This window comes from Somniosus microcephalus, chromosome 1 (genome assembly GCF_052327205.1).
Source record: "Somniosus microcephalus isolate GS21.2 chromosome 1, FLI_Smic_1.0, whole genome shotgun sequence".
Taxonomy (NCBI): domain Eukaryota; kingdom Metazoa; phylum Chordata; class Chondrichthyes; order Squaliformes; family Somniosidae; genus Somniosus; species Somniosus microcephalus.
The window spans coordinates 56,956,747-56,976,249 of NC_140987.1; the positions used below are offsets into that span (position 1 = coordinate 56,956,747).

A 19,503-nucleotide genomic window follows, 5' to 3' on the forward strand; every position below is an offset into this window, starting at 1 on the left:
AAGGAACAATCCTTCCTTTCAAGTTTGACTGCAGTAAAGTGTAACCTAACATAACATTTTGGAAGTTCACCATTTAATAAAAATCCTCTTTTTTGGATAATCCCAATCCATTAAACAGATTCAAGTATGAGTCAGAACACAAAAGCTCAGTTAGAAAGAGGGTGCAAGCGATATCGTTTCTTGTGGTTGTCTTTTTAAATATAAATACTAAGTACACTATTCCAGGCATTGCAGAAATCCTGTCTAGTAATACATATTGTATCTTGTTTCTGCTGTGTTCAGGCAACACCTGTCTCTATCTCACTCGTCAAGTAGTGAGAACAACAACTGTTATCAGCGTTCTGGGATGCTGCCAAGTTTTGCTATTTCCGCGGAAGATGATGAATCTCTGTCTCATGAAGACTCTCACAGGGACCAGGAGAAGAACATGTTTTCCTTAGGAACATCTCAGGACGAGATTGATGCAACCACTCCAAGCACCATCAGTAGCTCCACTCTTTCAGGTACCATTTACTTTGTGAAAAGAATTCTTCGGATGTGGGCAGGAAGGGACAAGCCCACAGTGTAGGACTAGAATCACACGTAGACCAGACCAGGTAGGGGGTGGCAGGTTCCCTTCCCTGAAGGACATGTGGGATTTTCACAACAATCCAGCAGATTTCATGGTTATTTTCCTGGTACCAGCCCATAGATTGACTTCAGTTTCATAACTTGCCACGATAGGATTTGAACACTCCCTCTCAGTTGCAAGTCCATAGAAACATTGAAAAATAGGAGCAGGAGTAGGCCATTTGGCCCTTTGAGCCTGCTCCACCATTCAATATGATCATGGCTGATCCTCTATCTCAACACCATATTCCCGCTCTCTCCCCATCTCCTTCTTAAATATATTCAGTGACTTGGCCTCCACAGCCTTCTGTGGTAGAGAATTCCACAGGTTCACCACCCTCTGAGTGAAGAAATTTCTCCTCATCTCAGTCCTAAATGTCCTACCCCGTATCCTGAGACTGTGACCCCTCGTTCTAGAACCCCCAGCCAGGGGAAACATCCTCCCTGCATTCAGTCTGTCTAGCCCTGTCAGAATTTTATACGTTTCAATGAGATCCCCTCTCATTATTCTAAACTCTAATGAATACAGGCCTAGTCGACCCACTCTCTCCTCATACGACAGTCCTGCCATCCCAGGAATCAGTCTGGTGAACCTTCGCTGCACTCCCTCTATGGCAAGTATATCCTTTCTTAGGTAAGGAGCCCAAAACTGCACACAGTACTCCAGGTGTGGTCTCACCAAGGCCCTGTATAACTGTAGTAAGACATCCTTGCTACTGTACTCAAATCTTCTTGCAATGAAGGCCAACATATCATTTGCCTTCCTAACTGCTTGCTGCACCTGCATGTTTGCTTTCAGTGACTGGTGTACAAGGACACCCAGGTCCCTCTGTACATCAACATTTCCCAATCTATCACCATTTAAATAATACTCTTGTCTTTCTGTTTTTCCTACCGAAGTGGATAACTTCACATTTATCCACGTTATACTGCATCTGCCATGTATTTGCCCACTCACTCAACTTGTCTAAATCACCTTGAAGCCTCTCTGCATCCTCGGCACAACTCACAATCTCACCTAGTTTCGTGTCGTCAGCAAACTTGGAAATATTACATTTGGTTCCCTCATCCAAATCATTGAAACTTATTGTGAATAGCTGGGGCCCAAGCATCGATCCCTGTGGTACCCCACTAGTCACCGCCTGACACCCTGAAAAAGACCCATTTATTCCTACTCTCTGTTTCCTGTCTGTTAACCAATTTTCAATCCATGCAAGTATATTACCCCCAATCCCATGTGCTTTAATTTTGCACACTAACCTCTTATGTGAGACTTTATCAAAGGCCTTCTGAAAATCCAAATACACCACATCCACTGGTTCCCTTATCTATTCTACCAGTTATATCCTCAAAAAAAACTCCAGCAGGTTTGTCAAACACGATTTCTCTTTCATAAATCCATGTTGACTTTGCCTAATCCTGTTGATATTTTCTAAGTGTCCTGTTATCACATCCTTTATAATAGACTCTAGTATTTTCCCTACTGCTGATGTTAGGCTAACCGGTCTATAGTTCCCTGTTTTTTCTCCCTCCTTTTTTAAATAGTGGGGTTACATTTGCCACCCTTCAGTCTGCAGGAACTGTTCCATAATCTATAGAATTTTGGAAGATGACAACCAATGCATCCACTATTTCCAGGGCTACCTCTTTTAGTACTCTGGGATGCAGATTATCAGGCCCTGGGGTTTTATCAGTTTTCAGTCCCATTAATTTCTCCAGCACTTTTTTTACGAATACTAATTTCCTTTAATTCCTCCTTCTCACTAGACCCTTGGTTCCCTAGCATTTCTGGGAAGTCCGTGAAGACAGAACCAAAGTATTTGTTTAATTGCTCTGCCATTTCCTTGTTCTCCATTATAAATTCTCCCGTTTCTGTCTGTAAGGGACCTACATTTGTCTTCACTAATCTTTTAACATACTTGTAGAAACTTTTGCAATCTGCTTTTATGTTCCTTGCAAGTTTACTCTCATACTCCTATTTTTCCCCTCTTAATCAATCTCTTGGTCCTTTTTTGCTGAACTCTAAACTGCTCCCAATCCTCAGGCTTGCTACTTTTTCTGGCAACTTTATATGACTCCTCTTTGGATCTAATACTATCCTTAATTTCTTTTGTTAGCCATGGTTGGGCCACTTTTCCTTTTGTGTTTTTGCGCCAGAAAGGAATGTATAACTGTTGCAATTCATGCATTTGTTCCTTAAATGTTAACCATTGCCTATCCACCATCATGCCTTTTAATGAAGCTCCCTAATCTATCATAGCCAACTCACTCCTCATACCTTCGTAGTTTCCTTTGTTTAAATTTAAGACCCTAGTTTCGGATTGGACTTCTTCACTTTCCATCTTAATGAAGAATTCTATCATGTTTTGGTCACTCTTCCCTAAAGGACCCCGCACAACAAGATTATGAATTAACCCCTTCTTATTGCACCTGTCCAGTACCATAACCATTAGGTTTACCATACTAATCCAACGTGTCATCAAAACTTTTAATTAGCAATATCAATGTAAAACTGGAGCTTAAGGAAAAGTTAAATATTCTCTATATTTTGTAATTTTCTGTTTTGCACATAGAATACTTGCTAAATCACTAAATTAGGAGATACAGTGTGATATAAGTAGTCCTTTTGGTACTTAACACTACTTGTGCCCTGTTTCAGCACGGTGGCATAGTGGTTAGCACTGTTGCCTCACAGCGCCAGGGACCCGGGTTCGAATCCGGCCTCGGGCGACTGTCTGTGTGGAGTTTGCACATTCTCCCCGTGTTTGCATGGGTTTCCTCCGGGTGCTCCGGTTTCCTCCCACAGTCCAAAGATGTGCGGGTTAGGTTGATTGGCTATGATAAATTGACCCTTAGTGTTAGGGGGATTAAATACGTGGGGTTACGGGGATAGGGTGGGATATGTGTTGGTGTAGGGGTTACGGGGATCGGGTGGAATATGTGTCGGTGCAGGCTCGATGGGCCGAAATGGCCTCTATCTGCACTGTGGGGTTTCTGTGATTTCCGTGAATTTTCACCAGTAGTCATTTTGTTAAACCTGTCCAAAAAGAGTCTCTACTCTAACATCATGAGATTAGGTCATGAAATGAGTCTTCCAAATTGAGTATTTACATAAACGTTATAATCTGTAATTAAGATTCTAAATGTGTGTGTTTTTTAAGCAAGTTGATTTGTAATGGTTCAGTTCAGTCTGGCTAAGACCCACCCCCTTTCAGCCAGTAAATGCTCTGGCTCTGAGTCAGACAGACGAGGATCCCTAATTCAACCCATCAGCCAGAGCGCCGCAGTTGGCCTCAGCGTCCCTGCACTGGGAAGGGGAAACGGAACAGAGTTCCTGCTCACCGTCTCTGCTGCCTTCAGGCAAGGAGGGACACAAAGGTGCTTGGGTAAATTAGGAAGGCTCATTGTGACTGTCCCCTGTTGGTTACAAAACGCGTCACACATTTTTAACAAAAAGTTAGAGATCACGGGGGAGAAATTCAGTTGTTAGCGCCAGCCGTTAGCACCTTAAGAGGGCAATAAGTGGGGCGCGAAGCGGCTGGTGCCCGGGCGCAGCGAGACCTGCGCTTCTCGCGAAATTGAGCGGACATTTAGCGGCGGCGCAAAACCGCAACGCCTGCTCAGCTGCGCGCGCATATCCTTACGTCATTTCATGGTGCAACGCCCTTGGTGCGCCCCGAACTGGAACTTCAGTGGCGCCCCCCTTTCCACCTGGCGCTCCCAGCGACTGGTTGAGTGGAACAGTTCCCAGTCACTGTGGGGTTGGGGGGGTGCTATTTAAAGGGGGCTCTTCCTGGCTTCTTAGTGGTAGCCATTTTTGGACCACTCCTGTGTGAGAGACAGAGAGATTTGCAGAGAGACAAAGGGAGAGAGCTTTCTGCATTGACTCAGCGCTCGCACAGGTACTTCTGGCTTCGGCCCAGAACTTTGCCGTTGGATTGATTTCTCAGTGCCATAGCCTTGAGTGGCCACATATTATGGGGGCTGCAATGGGTGGAAACGTTGGGTTTCTCCATTGCATTGAGAGGGCTCAGACGCCAAGAGAGAGTGCCAATCATGGCCAGACGGAGGAGGGCCAACAGGCGTCGGCACAGGAGGCCTTACCCTCCCAGGGTATACCGCCAGCAGTTCTCCTACCTCAACATGTCTGAGGAGCAGTGTATTCGGAGGCTTTGATTCAGAAGGGAGGTGGTCACTGAGCTCTGCCACCTGCTTCAGACAGATCTGCAGCCTCAGCTGAGGAGCAGGACGTCTCTGTCGGTGGCAGTGAAGGTGACAGTGGCTCTCAACTTCTATGCCACCGGCTCCTTCCAATCCGCTACTGGGGACATTGCCAATGTCTCCCAGTTCGCGGTGCATTGCTGCACCCGCCAAGTCATGAATGCCCTCTTCAAAAGGAGACGTCAGTACATTTCCTTCCCCGTGACCCTGGACAAGCAGCAAGAGCGCGCATTGGGATTTGCAAGAAAAGCGGGCTTCCCCATGGTCCAGGGCGCCATTGACTGCACGCATGTGGCTTTGCGGGCGCCTCGAGAATGCCGAGGATTACCGCAACCGGAAGGGGTTCCATTCGTTGAACGTGCAGTTGGTGTGTGACCATAGACAGCTGATACTAGCTGTCAATGCCCGCTTTCCAGGCAGCAGCCACGACGCCTTCATCCTGCGCCAGACTGCTGTGGCAGACCTTTTCGAAGCCCCGGCTCACCCAGGAGGCTGGCTTCTCGGGGACGAGGGCTATCATTTGTGCACCTGGCTGATGACCCCGTTCCGTGCGCCCAGCACCCCTGCTGAAGAACGATACAATGACAGCCATCAAGCGACCAGGAACATCATTGAGCACACAATCGGCGTGCTAAAGCAACGGTTCCGCTGTCTGGACCATTCCGGGGGAGCCCTTCAGTACTCGCCTGAGCGAGTCTCCCATTTCATTGTACAGGAAACTTTGTGCTATCCGGCACCAACGGGACCGAGCTGTTGCCGTCCCATCAAAACTGCCGGACAAACCAGCGCTAATGTTAAAACATACAGAAGCTTTTGAGCTCCGTATCTAACAACAAACCCTGTTGCTTTTCTAAACAGTCGGCCGTAGCTTGCAAGCGTCTCTGTAGCTAAGCAACAGCTTTAGCTAGACCTTGCAGAGCCTGACTGGTGGGGAAAAAAAGCAACGAAAAGAAAAAAACTTACTGAACCGACTCCTGAATTTTGCCGGTGGCTCGAGCATTCCGGACAGTTAACCTCCGGATAAACCAAAGTTTCCTGTAGTGTGCTGCATGCTGCACAACCTGGCTATCCTCAGGACTCAGCCACTGCCAGCAGACATTGGAGCACCACCAGAGGAGGAGGAGCACCAAGACGGGAGGGAGGCACAAAGTGCAAGGACCGTCCGTCAGCAGCTTATTGCAAGTCAGTTCTAGGCCCCCTCTGAGGGAATGGCTTGTGCCATTGAAAGAACATGAATGGAACGGTTCTGCAAACCCTGAGCCGGTCAAGGCAACAAATAGTTCAAAGAGCAAACATGCACAATCTGAATAAAGACAATTATTTATTTAACAAACTCTGTGCCCTTCCCGCATGACAAAGAAATACAGAGAAACCCCCCAAAAAAGTCAGACACATAACTGGCTCTCACAACCTGGAGACAATGAACAAAAGAGTTAACCAAAAATGAGCATGATCCTCGGCCTTCACTAAAAAAATTAACAGCATTTTGCCACACCTCCTGCTTTTTGGCCTGCGAGGGTGATCTGCTTCGCTTGCGAGATTGGACACTCCCCACCCTGCAGCTCCTCCGCAATGGGACCCCAATGGCTGCAGCAAGGCTGGGGGAAGGCTGCTGAGTGTCAGAAAGTGAGTCGGCAGATGCCCTTGGGGGACGGCCTGGACCAGCTCTGGGCCTGGAGGGCCCGGCTGCTGACTGCTCCAACTCTGCATGGGCGGCAGCAGTCTGTCCTACGGGTGGTGGCAGCTGCAGTGGAGGAGTGACAGTGTTGGGAGCAGGAATGCTGCCATCCTGACAGAGCACAGGCACTCCCTGGTCAGACGACACACTGGCGCTCCCACGGGGCAGCACTGCAGCATGCGCAGCAATCTGCTGAAGCACAGACTGCTGGCCTGCTGCGTCGAGGGCCCCGGTGAATCCTGCCCGATCCAGTGAGGGTGGCAACAGTCAGTGCTCGTGTGGCCCTAATCTGTGTCTGCATCAGACCAGCCACTGACTGCATGGCACCACTAAGCACTTGCGTGGAAGCCGCCTGTGCTGCACCGAAGTCCTGCAGACTCCTTGCCAGTGCTGCACCGAAGTCCTGCAGATTCATTGCCAGTGCTGTGCCGAAGTCCTGGACACTCCTTGCCAGTGACTCAATGGATTCAGGCATCCTTGCCACTGCAGCCATGAGCTCAGTGTGCCTGTGCTCCGCCTGGGTGCCCATTTCAGCGAGGAGCCGCACCTCTTCTGCGCTCACTGTAGCAGGACTGGAGGCCAGACTCTCCCTCTGGGGAGAAGGCCGCCGAGCTTCCCTACCCACCCCCACCTCCCCCCCCCCCCCCCCGCGTTGCTGCAGCCCGCTGGGCCCCGGAGCTTCACCCTCCTCAGACCCTTCCCCCCACCCCCCTGCTCCCCTCCAGGGATGACGTGTCCCCATTATGGTCATGGGCTGCCTCGGCTGAGGGTGGCACTGATGGTCCGGCTTCCTCTTCCTCCTCGCCTTCAGAATCACTCACAGTGGCAGCTTGAGGGCCCGCCTCCTCACCTGGCGAATCGGCACCTGAAAGCAGGGAGGTACAAGAGTTGCTTTAACGTGAGGACAGGGCGGCAGCGAGGGAGGCATGAGTGCTGCACTGCACTGTATTGGTTCGATAGTGTCAAAGGATGCTGGTGTGAGGCACAAGTTGAAGGAGAGAGGTCAAAAAGGTGATGACCTTACCATTGCTGTCCAGAACGGGGTCGGCATCTCCAGTGGCGACGGGGCCAATCATCCGGCCTGCCATAATCCGCTCCACATGCTGCTCCAGATCGCTGAGGTCTTTAAGGTCAGGACGGCCTCCCCCGGTCCATTGCTGCTGCCTCCTATTGTGCGCCAGCTTGCCCTGCAAGAGAAAGGACGGGCTCGGAGTACAGTGTGAAGCCCTGATCTTGGCTGCACTGCCTCCCATGGTGGAATAGCCCTTGCAGTGTGAAGCCCTGATCTTGGCTGCACTGCCTCCCATGGTCGATTAGCCCTTACAGTGTGTAGCCCTGATCTTGGCTGCACTGCCTCCCATGGTCGAATAGCCCTTACAGTGTGTAAAGTGGTGAATGTGCATGTGAGTTTCATGAAAGGCCCATAGGTGTTGGATGAGGGCTGGGCATTGGGGCTTTCAGGACCCTTTGGCCATAAAGTAAGGTGCACATGCAGGGATGAAGAGGATACTGAAAAGGGTACTCACCCTGACAACACGAGTGAGGTCGTTGAACTTCTTCCTGCATTGCACAGGGGTCCTAGGTACCATGCTGCTGGAGGTCACTCTGTGTGCCACCTCCCTCCAAGCTTTTCGATATTCGTTGGGCAGCGGCCTCCTGCCACTGTCCGGAAACAGGATAGATCACCTGCGCTCCACTGCGCCAACCAGAACCTTCAGGGCCCCCTCACTGAACCGCTGCGCTCGCTCCCTGGCCCCCTCCATGGTCCTAGGCGTTAGAATGTGGCAGCAGCTCTGTCCAGGCCGAGAATCAGGGCTCCAATGTGCAGGGCGTGGCTGCAGTCCAAATCGACCCTTCCCCTTTAAGAGCTGACCGGCGCCAGCGTGTCTGCCTGCAGTCGCTAACTGGCCGCACCTGCGCTGCGCCCGCCCTCGGTGGTAGTGCCTCGCTTCTCCGGCTTAGCGTCTTAGGACAGTCGTGCAGCGCCTGTTTTAGCGCACCAAGCACCTCTTGGGGCGAAGCAAGTCAATTTTGCTGAAGGTGGCGATAATTTGCGCCGGGCGCTAAATTTAGCGACCGCTCGACTATAACATCCCAAATGTGGCGATACTGAATTTCTAGGCCCACAGGTTTTCCACTTCTGCACTCGCTGGCTCATGATTTTTCCACCATTCACTTTAACAAGTGGAAATTCACAAGCTAGCGAGCACAGAAGCAGAGAAGCCCAGCCAGTAGATTGTGGGAGGGGAGCGGCCAAGGTCACTCGATACGATCAAGATGTGAAGAGGGGAATTATGCCTAATATTCCGCATCCAATGAATGACCCACACTGCTTTTTAAACTCACTAAGTTGTATGGGGTAATTACTAAACATCACTAGCATGATCTAGGATCCTCAAAACAATAGAGGGCGTGGGGGAGGAGAAGTTTCACTTGCACCCAAAGCGACTGCGCATTCTGTCTGTTCCGGCCAGAGCCAAATTAAATAGATGTGGTGAGCTGTGGGCGGCCATTTGACAAAGTCCTGGCCAGCTCTGACACTGAGACTTTCCCACAGGTAGATCCTGGGAGGGGGAGGCAAAGCCGAGGGGGCGAGCCCAGGCCAGCAGCAGCCCGCAGTATTTTTGTGGCATCTCGCGTCTCCACAAAAATCTAACTTTCAGAAAAAGTTTTGCGACTGTTTTTGAGTGGCCTCCAGTGGTCATAGACTCATAACGACACAGAAGGAGGCCATTCAGCCCATCGAGTCCGTGTCAGCTCTCTGTAGAGCAATCCAGTCAGTCCCATTCCCCCGCTCTATCCCTGTAGCCCTGCAAGTTTATTTCCCTCAAGTGCCTATCCAGTCTCCCCTTGCAACCATTGATTGTCTTTGCTTCCACCACTTCCGTCAGCAGCGAGTTCCAGGTCCTCACCACTCACTGCGTAAAAAAGTTTTTCCTCACATCCCCCCTGTATCTCTTGCTCAAAACCTTAAATCTGTGTCTCCTAGTCCTTGTACCATCAACTAGTGGGAACAGCCTTTCCCCGTCTAGCCTATCCAAACCCACCATAATCTTGTACACCTCTATCAAATCACCCCTCAACCTCCTTTGCTCTAATGAAAACAAATCCAGCTTCTCCAACCTGTCCTTGTAACTAAGATCCCCCATCCCCAGAACCATTCTGGTAAATCTCCTTTGCACCCTCTCAAGGGCCTTCACATCCTTCCTAAAGTGTGGTGACCAGAACTGGACACAATACTCCAGTTGTGGCCTAACCAGTGCTTTATAAAGGTTCAGCATAACTTCTCTACTTTTGTACTCAATACCTCTATTTATGAAGCCCAAGATCCCATATGCTTTGCTAACCACTCTCTAAGTATGTCCCGCCACTTTCAGGAACCTATGCACATTAACTCCCAGGTCCCTCTGTCCCTGCACACTCTTTAAAACTGTGCCATTAAGTGTATATTGCCTTTGCCTGTTCCTTCTGCCAAAATGCATCACCTCACATTTCTCTATTAAATTCCATCTGCCACTTGTCTGCCCATTCTGCTAGACTTTCTATGTCCTGTTGCAGTCGATTGGTATCATCATCAGTGTTTGCCACACCTCCAAGTTTGGTGTCATCGGCAAATTTAGAAATTCTACTCTGTATTCCAATATCCAGGTCATTTATATCAAAAAAAGCAGTGGCCCCAGTACTGACCCTTGGGGAACACCTCTGTCTACCATCCTCCAGTCTGAAAAACAGCCATTTACCACAACTCGCTGTTTTCTGTCCTTAAGCCAACTCCTTATCCAAGCTGCCACTGATCCACCTATTCCATGAGCCTCAATTTTGTTAAACAGCCTTCTATGTGGTACTTTGTCAAATGCCCTCCGAAAATCCATGTAGACAACATCCATTGCATTTCCTTCATCAATCCTCTCTGTTACTTCATCAAAAAAATTCAATTGGATTACTCAAACACGATCTGCCTTTCAGAAATCTGTGTTGGCTCTCCTTAATTAGCTTAAATCTCTCCAAGTGCCCTTTAATTTTTTCCTTGATTATTGTTTCTAAAACTTTACCCACCACTGATGTTAAACTGACCGGCCTGCAGTTACTAAGATTGTCCTTAAACCCTTTCTTGAACAATGGTGTCACATTTGTCACTTTCCAATCCTCAGGCACCTCCCCCGCATCTAGGGAAGATTGGAAAATTAAGGCAAGCCCTTCCACTATCTCCTCCCCCAATTCCCTTTGCAACCTGGGATGCAAGCCATCTGGACCAGGCGGTTTGTCCACTCTAAGCATACCCAGCCTTTCTAGTGCATCTATCAATTTTCACCCCTTCCATTGCTTCTACCGATATTTTGTCAGCATCCACCTCCTTAGTAAACACCGATACAAAGTACTCATTGAGTATTCTAGCCTTGCCCTGCGCCTCTAAGCATATATAACCTTCTTTGTCCCTAATGGGCCCCACCCCGCCTCTTAATACCTGCTTACTGTTTACATGCCGGTAGAAGATTTTCTTTAAAGACTGCTCGTTGCGCCACTCAAGACCTGGTACAGCAAGGTGCAAGCTCCACCTCTTTGTACCTGAATTTTGTATCAGTGTTCTACAACCAGCGTAGAACCCCAATTTCCAAGATAAAGCAGCCTTGCATCTATTTCAGACAGGCAGGCAGTTTCCCTATTTACAGGTCCACCCAAATATAGCATCAGACAAGTCTTGTGCGGCAATGGGGTAGCCAAGGTGCCCTGGTCTGTTAGCTTACTATGTTTATAAACACTTCCGTGCATTTCACTCCCTGTTAAACACTGAGAACTCCACTGGTCTCTTAACTCCTCCTCCCCTCCCCAGTCAACTCTTGCCCACCGTTTTTCAGGCGCAAAATGGACTTCTGTGAGTTCAATTTCTCCCCCAAGTTGTCCAAAGCTCTCAAAATCCTTTGAAGTAATCTTGCATGTCAATCTACATTATGGTTTCCAAACTTCTGATCATTCTGAGAGATCTTCCTGTGCATCTCAAGAAGCACTACAGAAATGCTGTTGCATCCTATTCACCTTAGGACTTCAATTATTTATATATCATTGGCTGCTGAGAGTCCTACAAGCATCTTTTGTCATTATGCTCTGGATTGAAGGGGCTTGACAGGGTAGATGCTGAGAGGTTGTTTCCCCTGGCTGGGAGTCTAGAACTAGGGGGCATAGTCTCAGAATAAGGGGTCGACCATTTAGGACTGAGATGAGGAGAAATGTCTTCACTCAGAGGGTGGTGAATCTTTGGAATTCTCTACCCCAGAGGGCTGTGGAGGCTCAGTCGTTGAGTATATTCAAGACTGAAATCGATAGATTTTTGGATATTAACGGGCCCAAGGAATATAGGGATAGTGCAGGAAGGTGGAGTTGAGGTAGATGATCAGCTATGATCTTATTGAATGGTGGAGCAGGCTCGAAGGGCCGACTCCTGCTCCTACTTCTTATGGTCTTATGTTCTTCACACACACTGATCAGTAACTGGACAGAGCATGGTATTGAAAATCTTAAATTGTACAACTCTCCATCTTGTGGTTTGTGATTTGAGATTAAATCTCATAGCGGTGTTGCACTTGCAATTTGCAGCGTTATCTAAATATTCAGATTTGTCTCCCCAGTGTGGCCTGAGACTCCCCCGAGCTTGCTGGCTTCTGTAAAATGTAAATTCATTGAGCTAGGAAATCAAAATAGTGTTTGTTTCAGTTTCTAATCAATGAAACATTTCATTGCAAGAGGCGACAGGAATGTGTTTTTCATAAACGTTGCCTCAGTTGTCTTCTCTTGTCCCACATACATCTAATTTTCACAGCAGCTGGTCCTCTAGTGCTTTCTGAGATTGTTATTTTAATTCCATCTGGAGGAAGGGGAGATACTAAAATAGTGGAAGTATGAATGTTAGTGAAATATAAGCTGATTTTCAATTCATTTTGAAATATTGCTATTTAGAATTTTTCAGACCGGTGAGGCTTTTGCTGTTAGATGTTGGGATTAGTGTAATATTTTCCTTTTCATTTTCAAGAGCGTGCACTTAAAGAATGTATAATGAAATGGGAGAAACTGATTGAATGCATTTATTTATGCACAGTTGGCAGTTTTTCAGAACATCTGGATCAGATTAACACCAGGAGTGACAGTGTGGAAAGTACAGATATTTCTTCAAAGACTGCAAGTGATAGCGTTCCACTGCTGGCCCGTCAGCGATTAGAAAGCACAGAGAAAGAAAGATCAGGCAAAGTGATGAAATCGGCCTCCGCCACCGCTCTCTCCCTCATGATCCCGGCAGGTATGGAAATCAGTAACAGCACGTGCAAAACACACTGCTTTGCTTTGCAATAGACAACTGCCTAAATGTAGTTGGATTCTGTAAGTTTTCTTCAGATTTTTAATCTTAACAGGTGAGCATATTTCAGCAATATACATCTTAAAATCAAGAGAAATTTCCTTAAATGAGATCTAATTTATTAAATGCATTATCTGTTCTGTTTAATGTTTCGCAAACAGTTTTAAGATAATCTTATTTGCAAGAGTGTTGTATCCTATAATTAATGTTCTCCATATCCTGTATGGAGGGCTCTGGAAAAACCATGTGCTGCTGATACTATAGAAAGCCCCAGGACGTATGCCTTAGCACAAATGAAAAGATTGTGTTCTCTGCTCCTCTCATTGCACCTTTTATTATCTAATTAGGATAAGCATTCATTGTATCCTCAAAGCAGGTTAGATTAGATTTTATTGTCTTCAGATGTGTTTTCTCTTTCTAAACTGCCCAGTCTGTGTTTTCAGGTTTATCCTAATAATTTGGGCATTGGCAGTGGCCAATGAACTTCTAAAACAAAGCGGTTGTCCATGAGGGTCCTGACATTCCAGGTCCCGAACTTCATTTTAAAGGGTGGAAGATGCCTGTGCGTGAATTCTTGTAACGTGGGGTGGCCGTTGCACACCAGCTACCACACGGACTTGACAGAGCAAGGTCTTGGTCCAATGGCAAGGGGATCCAAGACGATTGGAGACCAGGCTCTGCTACAACGGCCTAGCACACACACACAAACATACTGCTAGCGGAAGTCAAGCGCAAGAAGCGCACGTCAACCCAAGCACCCCGCCCACCCGCCCCTTCAACCACCGTCTGCCCCACCTGTGACAGACTGTAGGTCCCGCATTGGACTCATCAGTCACCTGCGAACTCATTTTTAATGTGGAAGCAAGTCATCCTCGGTTCCGAGGGACTGCCTAAGCTAAGCTGAAAACAAAGTATTGCTGTCCCTATTACGCAATACATGAATCACGCCAGGAAAAATTTAATTAAATGGACCTACAGGCTCAGCAGCGAGTCCTATTCTGTTCAGGTCATATGGTAACAACTGTTGACCAACTACATGCTCTCCAGGCAGTCGTTTCAAAGAGTTAGACATACTGTAGCCAAACACAACAACTTAAATACAAATGTTATGCTCAGCACAGACAATGTAGGCCCAGCAGGGCTGTTGCTGTCAGACTGTCTCCAAGCACTGAAAAATGCAATATATTTCCTATTGCTAATGGGCACACTGGATTCATGTAATGGACATCATCACGACCCGCCACATGTACCCTGGGTTCCAAAAGTGCCTCATATTATTGAAGACGCAGTCTGAAAAAGCAAAAGAAATGTTTGCATACTTCTTGCACCATGATCGTGCCCAACCATCCCCTCGGACCTTTTAGGGATATAGGTTTGTCCTGGGGTTAGAGGTATTGCTAGTTACTGTAGTTTCTTTTAGCTTAGTTTTAAAATAACCTGAGGTTCTAGGAGACCAGGCACAGCACTGCCAGTCTACAGCACGCGCATGCTAAGCAACTTGTTTACCCAGAAGCAATGCTCGGATTTACTCCTACAATGTGTGGACAATGCATACATAATTCAAAGAAATAAGGCGACCCCCGCATGGTAGATAATCTGTCTTTATTGCATACTTTTGTGGACCGGAGGCTATAATTAGTCATTTTTTTCGAGCTTTGAGCTCCTCCAGTCTGTAGCAGAGTTTCATTAGGAACCAAAGAAAAACTTGTCACAACAGCAAGCTTGTGGCAAGAATTTAAGATTTGATGATGTATGTATTTTCTTTAAAAGAATTGTTGCATATTTTAGGAAGCTATGCACAGTATAACCAATAAGCAAGATTGATGTTTTATGTGTAGTTAAAATGCTTCTGGGTGTATTGAAACAACTATAAATCAAGCTGTGCTAATGGTGATGATAAGGATGAAGCTGTTGAAATTCAATGCCTGCTTGGAATTGAGACATGAAAGGAGAAACAGTCCCAACAATCCTCCTCATCCATTTAGGCTCTACATACTGTTGGGATCTGGGGGTGGGGGCGGTGAGGGGGAAGAGAATCACCTAGGAACATTGTCCATTAAGAAATTCACACCTTTTTGCAGTCATTTTCACACATGCTATTGGTCCAGTAAGGGTTACCTGAGCCAGATCAGTTCCAGTCAACTCGTATCATTGGTGGGTTTTGTGGGTCCTTCTCGGTGGCATGTAGCAACAGTGCCTGCTCAGACTGCCTCCAGTGCTGCCCAGGTTCCATGAATATAAAATCTACTCTAAACTCAGCAAACGGGCTTATCACACCATTGGCAAGCTATCGTGCTGAAAAGGATGTCTGAGCGTGATCCCTTCAAGTGCATGTGGACCTTGCAGCTTGGTAACACACTGGTGGGCATCAAATTGCTCTATGGAATATTTTAATGTAATCATGAAGCTATTTATTTTATTAAACTAGCGCACAATAGAATTTTATGTGAACCAAATAACTGATGTGCTGCCAGAGAAAATGAAACCCCCTTGAGTGCTGATTCTTGCAAGTAACAAATCTCTAGCTCCAGATGAGACGAGAAGGTGAACATACTCCACAATGACTTTCCATCCATTAAAAAAACCACGTGGAACTTGCTGACCTCCATCCTTAATTTCCAATACGTGCAGCCATCTCGCAAAGCTCTGCGTTGGGAGCACTAATTTGTAAAACCTACTCCAGGAAATCAAGATTGTAAGATAACCCCACCCGAACACAGATACCCCCGCCCTCCACCCCACCACCGCCTTCCCCACCCACGACCTACCTTTTCTGCCCAGGAGCCAGTGAGCTCACCCAGGCCCATACGTTTTCAACCCGCAGCTGACCGGCCCTATACCGCCAAAGTCTGTCTCAAAATGGACCGACCGGGGCCTCCCGCCTGGTCTGTCGGGCGTCCGGCGGGCTTTCTCTCCTGGCTGGCCGCCCGAAACCCACCGGCGGTTAAAATCTAGCCCTGAGTGTTTAGGCATGCTTCTGATACCTAACAATGATTGTGAGTAAGATTGAAGCCCTAAGTTGTTTTAACTGTGTTTCCCCACGTATTCAGCCAGCAGTTAGCCACAGATCTAAAAGATTTAGATCTGTGGCTTCCAGGTGAAACAGCGATTTACTTGTACTTCTTGCAATTTAGTACACTGTATTCGCTGCTCACGATGCGGTCTCCTCTACATTGGGGAGACCAAACGCAGATTGGGTGACCGCTTTGCGGAACCCCTCCTTTCAGTCCGTAAAGGGGACCCCGAGCTTCCGGTCGCCTGTCACTTTAATTCTCCGCTCCATTCCCACTCAGACCTCACCGTCCTCGGCCTCTTGCATTGTTCCACGGAAGCTCAGCGTAAGCTCGAGGAACAGCACCTCATCTTTCGATTAGGCACTTTACAGCCCTCTGGACTCAACATAGAGTTCAATAATTTCAGATCTTAACCTCGGCCCCTATCATATACACAATTTTTGTTTGGCCCCCTTTTTTCTTCTTCCCTCCCACATGGCAGCTGTCCTTCATTCTGCCAGCGCAATTCACACTTCATCTAGAGCCATCCTGTGTTTCTTAACCTGTCCCATTACCATCTCCTCTCGCCTTGAATATCTCTCAATGTGTCTCAATGTCTCTTAATCTCTCCTGCTTTCTGTCCTATCACTGACCTTCCCTTTTGTTCTTTCATCCCCTCCCCCCTTTTCCCAGCCCCTAAACTTGCTTTCCATTTCCTGCTTTTTTCCAGTTCTGACGAAAGGTCTTCGACCTGAAACGTTAACTCGGTTTCTCTCTCCACGGATGCTGCCTGGCCTGCTGAGCTTTTCCAACGTTTTCTGTTGTTATTTCTAAAAGATTTATTTTCATTGTGTCCTTTCATTTCAGATGTTTTTGCTGCTTCTCCATTGGCTAGCCCAATCTCCCCACACTCCCTTTCTTCTGACCCTTCGTCAAGAGATTCATCGCCGAGTCGGGACTCCTCCACAAGCTCTGGAAGCCCGAAGCCTCCTATAATTATCTACTGTTCAGGAAAGAAGTATGGTTTCACACTGCGAGCAATTAGAGTATACATGGGTGATAGCGATGTTTATACAGTCCATCATATTGTTTGGGTAAGTGCATGTGAGATGACGCTGTGTAGATTTTCATGTTTTGATTGTTCTCAAGCAATGATTTATTTTATTATTTTTATTTTTGGCTACTAGAATGTTGAAGAAGGGAGTGCGGCTCACACTGCAGGATTAAAGGCTGGCGATCTCATAACACATGTAAATAGCGAGCCAGTGCTTGGCCTAGTTCACACTGAAGTGGTAGAACTGCTTGTCAAGGTACACTTAAAGCACAAAAGATATTATTCTACGTAATGTATTGTGGTGCAGCTATAGTTTCAATTTTTTCATAAAAACTTGTATCGTTCTTTTATTGAAAAGTTAGAGATAGTGCTGAAAAATGAATAATTAAATTATTCAACTGATGTTTACATCTGTTGGAAAATAATAAATTGTTGGCTCCCCTTTATGCTGATATTTATGGCATATCATAGAACGGTTACAGCACAGAAGGAGGCCATTCGGCCCGTCGAGCCCGTGCCGGCTCTCTGCAACAGCACTTCAGCTAGTCCCACTCCCCCGCCCTTTCCCCATAGCCCTGAAAAAAAAATTTCCTTCAGGTACTTATCCAATTCCCTTTTGAAAGCCACGATTGAATCTGCCTCCACTACCCTCTCGGGCAGTGCATTCCAGATCATAACCACTCACTGCATAAAAAATGTTTTTCCTCATGTCGCCTTTGGTTCTTCAGCCAATTACCTTAAATCGGTGTCCTCTGGTTCTCGACCCTTCCGCCAATGGGAACAGTTTCTCTCTATCTACTCTGTTTGGACCCCTCGTGTGGTGCCCAGAATTGGATACCATACTCCAGTTGAGGCTGAACCAGTGTTTTATAAAGGTTCATCATAACTTTCTTGCTTTTGTACACTATGCCTCTATTTATGAAGCCCAGGATCCCATATGCTTTTTTAACCGCTATCTCATCCTGCCCTGCCACTTTCAATGATTTGTGCACATACACCTCCAGTTCTCTCTGTTCATGCACCCCCTTTAGAATTGTACCCTTTAGTTTATATTGCCGCCTCTTGTTCCTCCTACCAAAATGTATCACTTCGCACTTTTCTGCATTAAATTTTATTTGCCACATGTCTGCCCATTCCACCAGCCTGTCTAAGTCCTCTTGAAGTCTATCACTATCCTCCTCACTGCTCACTATACTTCCAAGTTTTGTGTCATCTGCAAATTTTGAAATTGTACCTTGTACACCCAAGTCCAAGTCATTAATATATATCAAGAAAAGCAGTGTTCCTAATACCGACCCCTGGGGAACACCACTGTATCCCTTCCTCCAGTCCGATAAACAACCGTTCACCACTACTCTCTGTTTCCTGTCACTTAGCCAATTCCGTATCCATGCTGCCACTGTCCCTTTTATTCCATGGGCTTCAACTTTGTTGGCAAGCCTATTGTATGGCACTTTATCAAACGGTTTTGGAAGTCCATGTACACCACATCAGCCGCAACCCTCTCTGTTTCCTCATCAAAAAAACTCAATCAAGTTAGTTAAACACGATTTGCCTTTAAAAAATCCGTGCTGGCTTTCCTTAATTAATCCACACTTGTCCAAGTGACTGTTAATTTTGTCCAGGATTATAGTTTTTCAAAGCTTCCCCACTACTGAGGTTAAACTGACTGGCCTGTAGTTGCTGGGTTTATACTTACACCCTTTTTTGAACAAGGGTGTAACATTTGCAATTCTCCACTCCTCTGGCACCACCCCCTGTATCCAAGGAGGATTGGAAGATTATGGCCAGTACCTCCGCAATTTCCACCTTTACTTCCCTCAGCATCCTTGGATGCATCCCATCCGGTCCTGGTGATTTTTCTACTTTAAGTACAGCCAGCCTTTCTAGTACCTCTTTATCAATTTTTATCCCATCCCATATGTTCAAATTAGCATGAGCTCCCCCGCATTGGGCTAGCCAATGAAAGGGAAACTGCAAAGTCAAAGCAACTTATATTTTTAACTTCAGATTTCTAATAGTTTTTTTTTGAAAAACAAATATTATAGTGATGATTATTGTTATATATTCAAAAAACCCTATTTTCTAATACAGTAAGGCCTTAAATACCCACTCTGCTCATTACTTAACATTTTAAGAGCTTGTCTCATAGAATCATAGAATGAATGATTCAGCACAGACGGAGGCCATTCAGCCCATAGCCCTGTAAACTTTTTCCCTTTAAGTATTTATCCAATTCCCTTTTGAAAATTACCATAAAATCTGCGTCTACCGCATCCTCATGTCGCCTCTGTTTCTTTTGCCAATCACCTTAAATCTGTGTCCTCTGGTTACCGGCCCTTCTGCCACTGGAAACCGTTTCTCCTTATTTACTCTATCAAAACCATTTCCTGCCTATCCTTTGCATTATTTTAACTTTGCCACCTTATACCTAATAAAGTGCCTTTGCAAAGCGACCCACACTGGTTACCATGTAGCTTCAGAAATATTTTGTCTATGCTGCAAAATTGAAAGAAAGAAAGACTTGCATTTATATAGCGCCTTTCACGACCACCGGACATCTCAAAGTGCTTTACAGCCAATGCAGTACTTTTTGAAATGC

At 46.6% G+C, this 19,503-nt stretch overlaps 1 protein-coding gene across 12 annotated transcripts in view; it reads left to right on the forward strand.

Annotated features, from left to right (window-relative positions):
* mast4 (microtubule associated serine/threonine kinase family member 4) overlaps positions 1-19,503 on the forward strand; it is a 571,101-nt gene that overhangs the window by 540,765 nt on the left and 10,833 nt on the right. For all 12 annotated transcript variants that reach the window (XM_085981755.1, XM_085981763.1, XM_085981673.1 and 9 more), the window contains 4 exons: positions 283-503; positions 12,600-12,797; positions 16,715-16,941; positions 17,035-17,157. In XM_085981755.1, the coding sequence (XP_085837881.1) occupies positions 283-503; positions 12,600-12,797; positions 16,715-16,941; positions 17,035-17,157 (769 nt within the window). The remainder of the gene's footprint in view (positions 1-282; positions 504-12,599; positions 12,798-16,714; positions 16,942-17,034; positions 17,158-19,503) is intronic.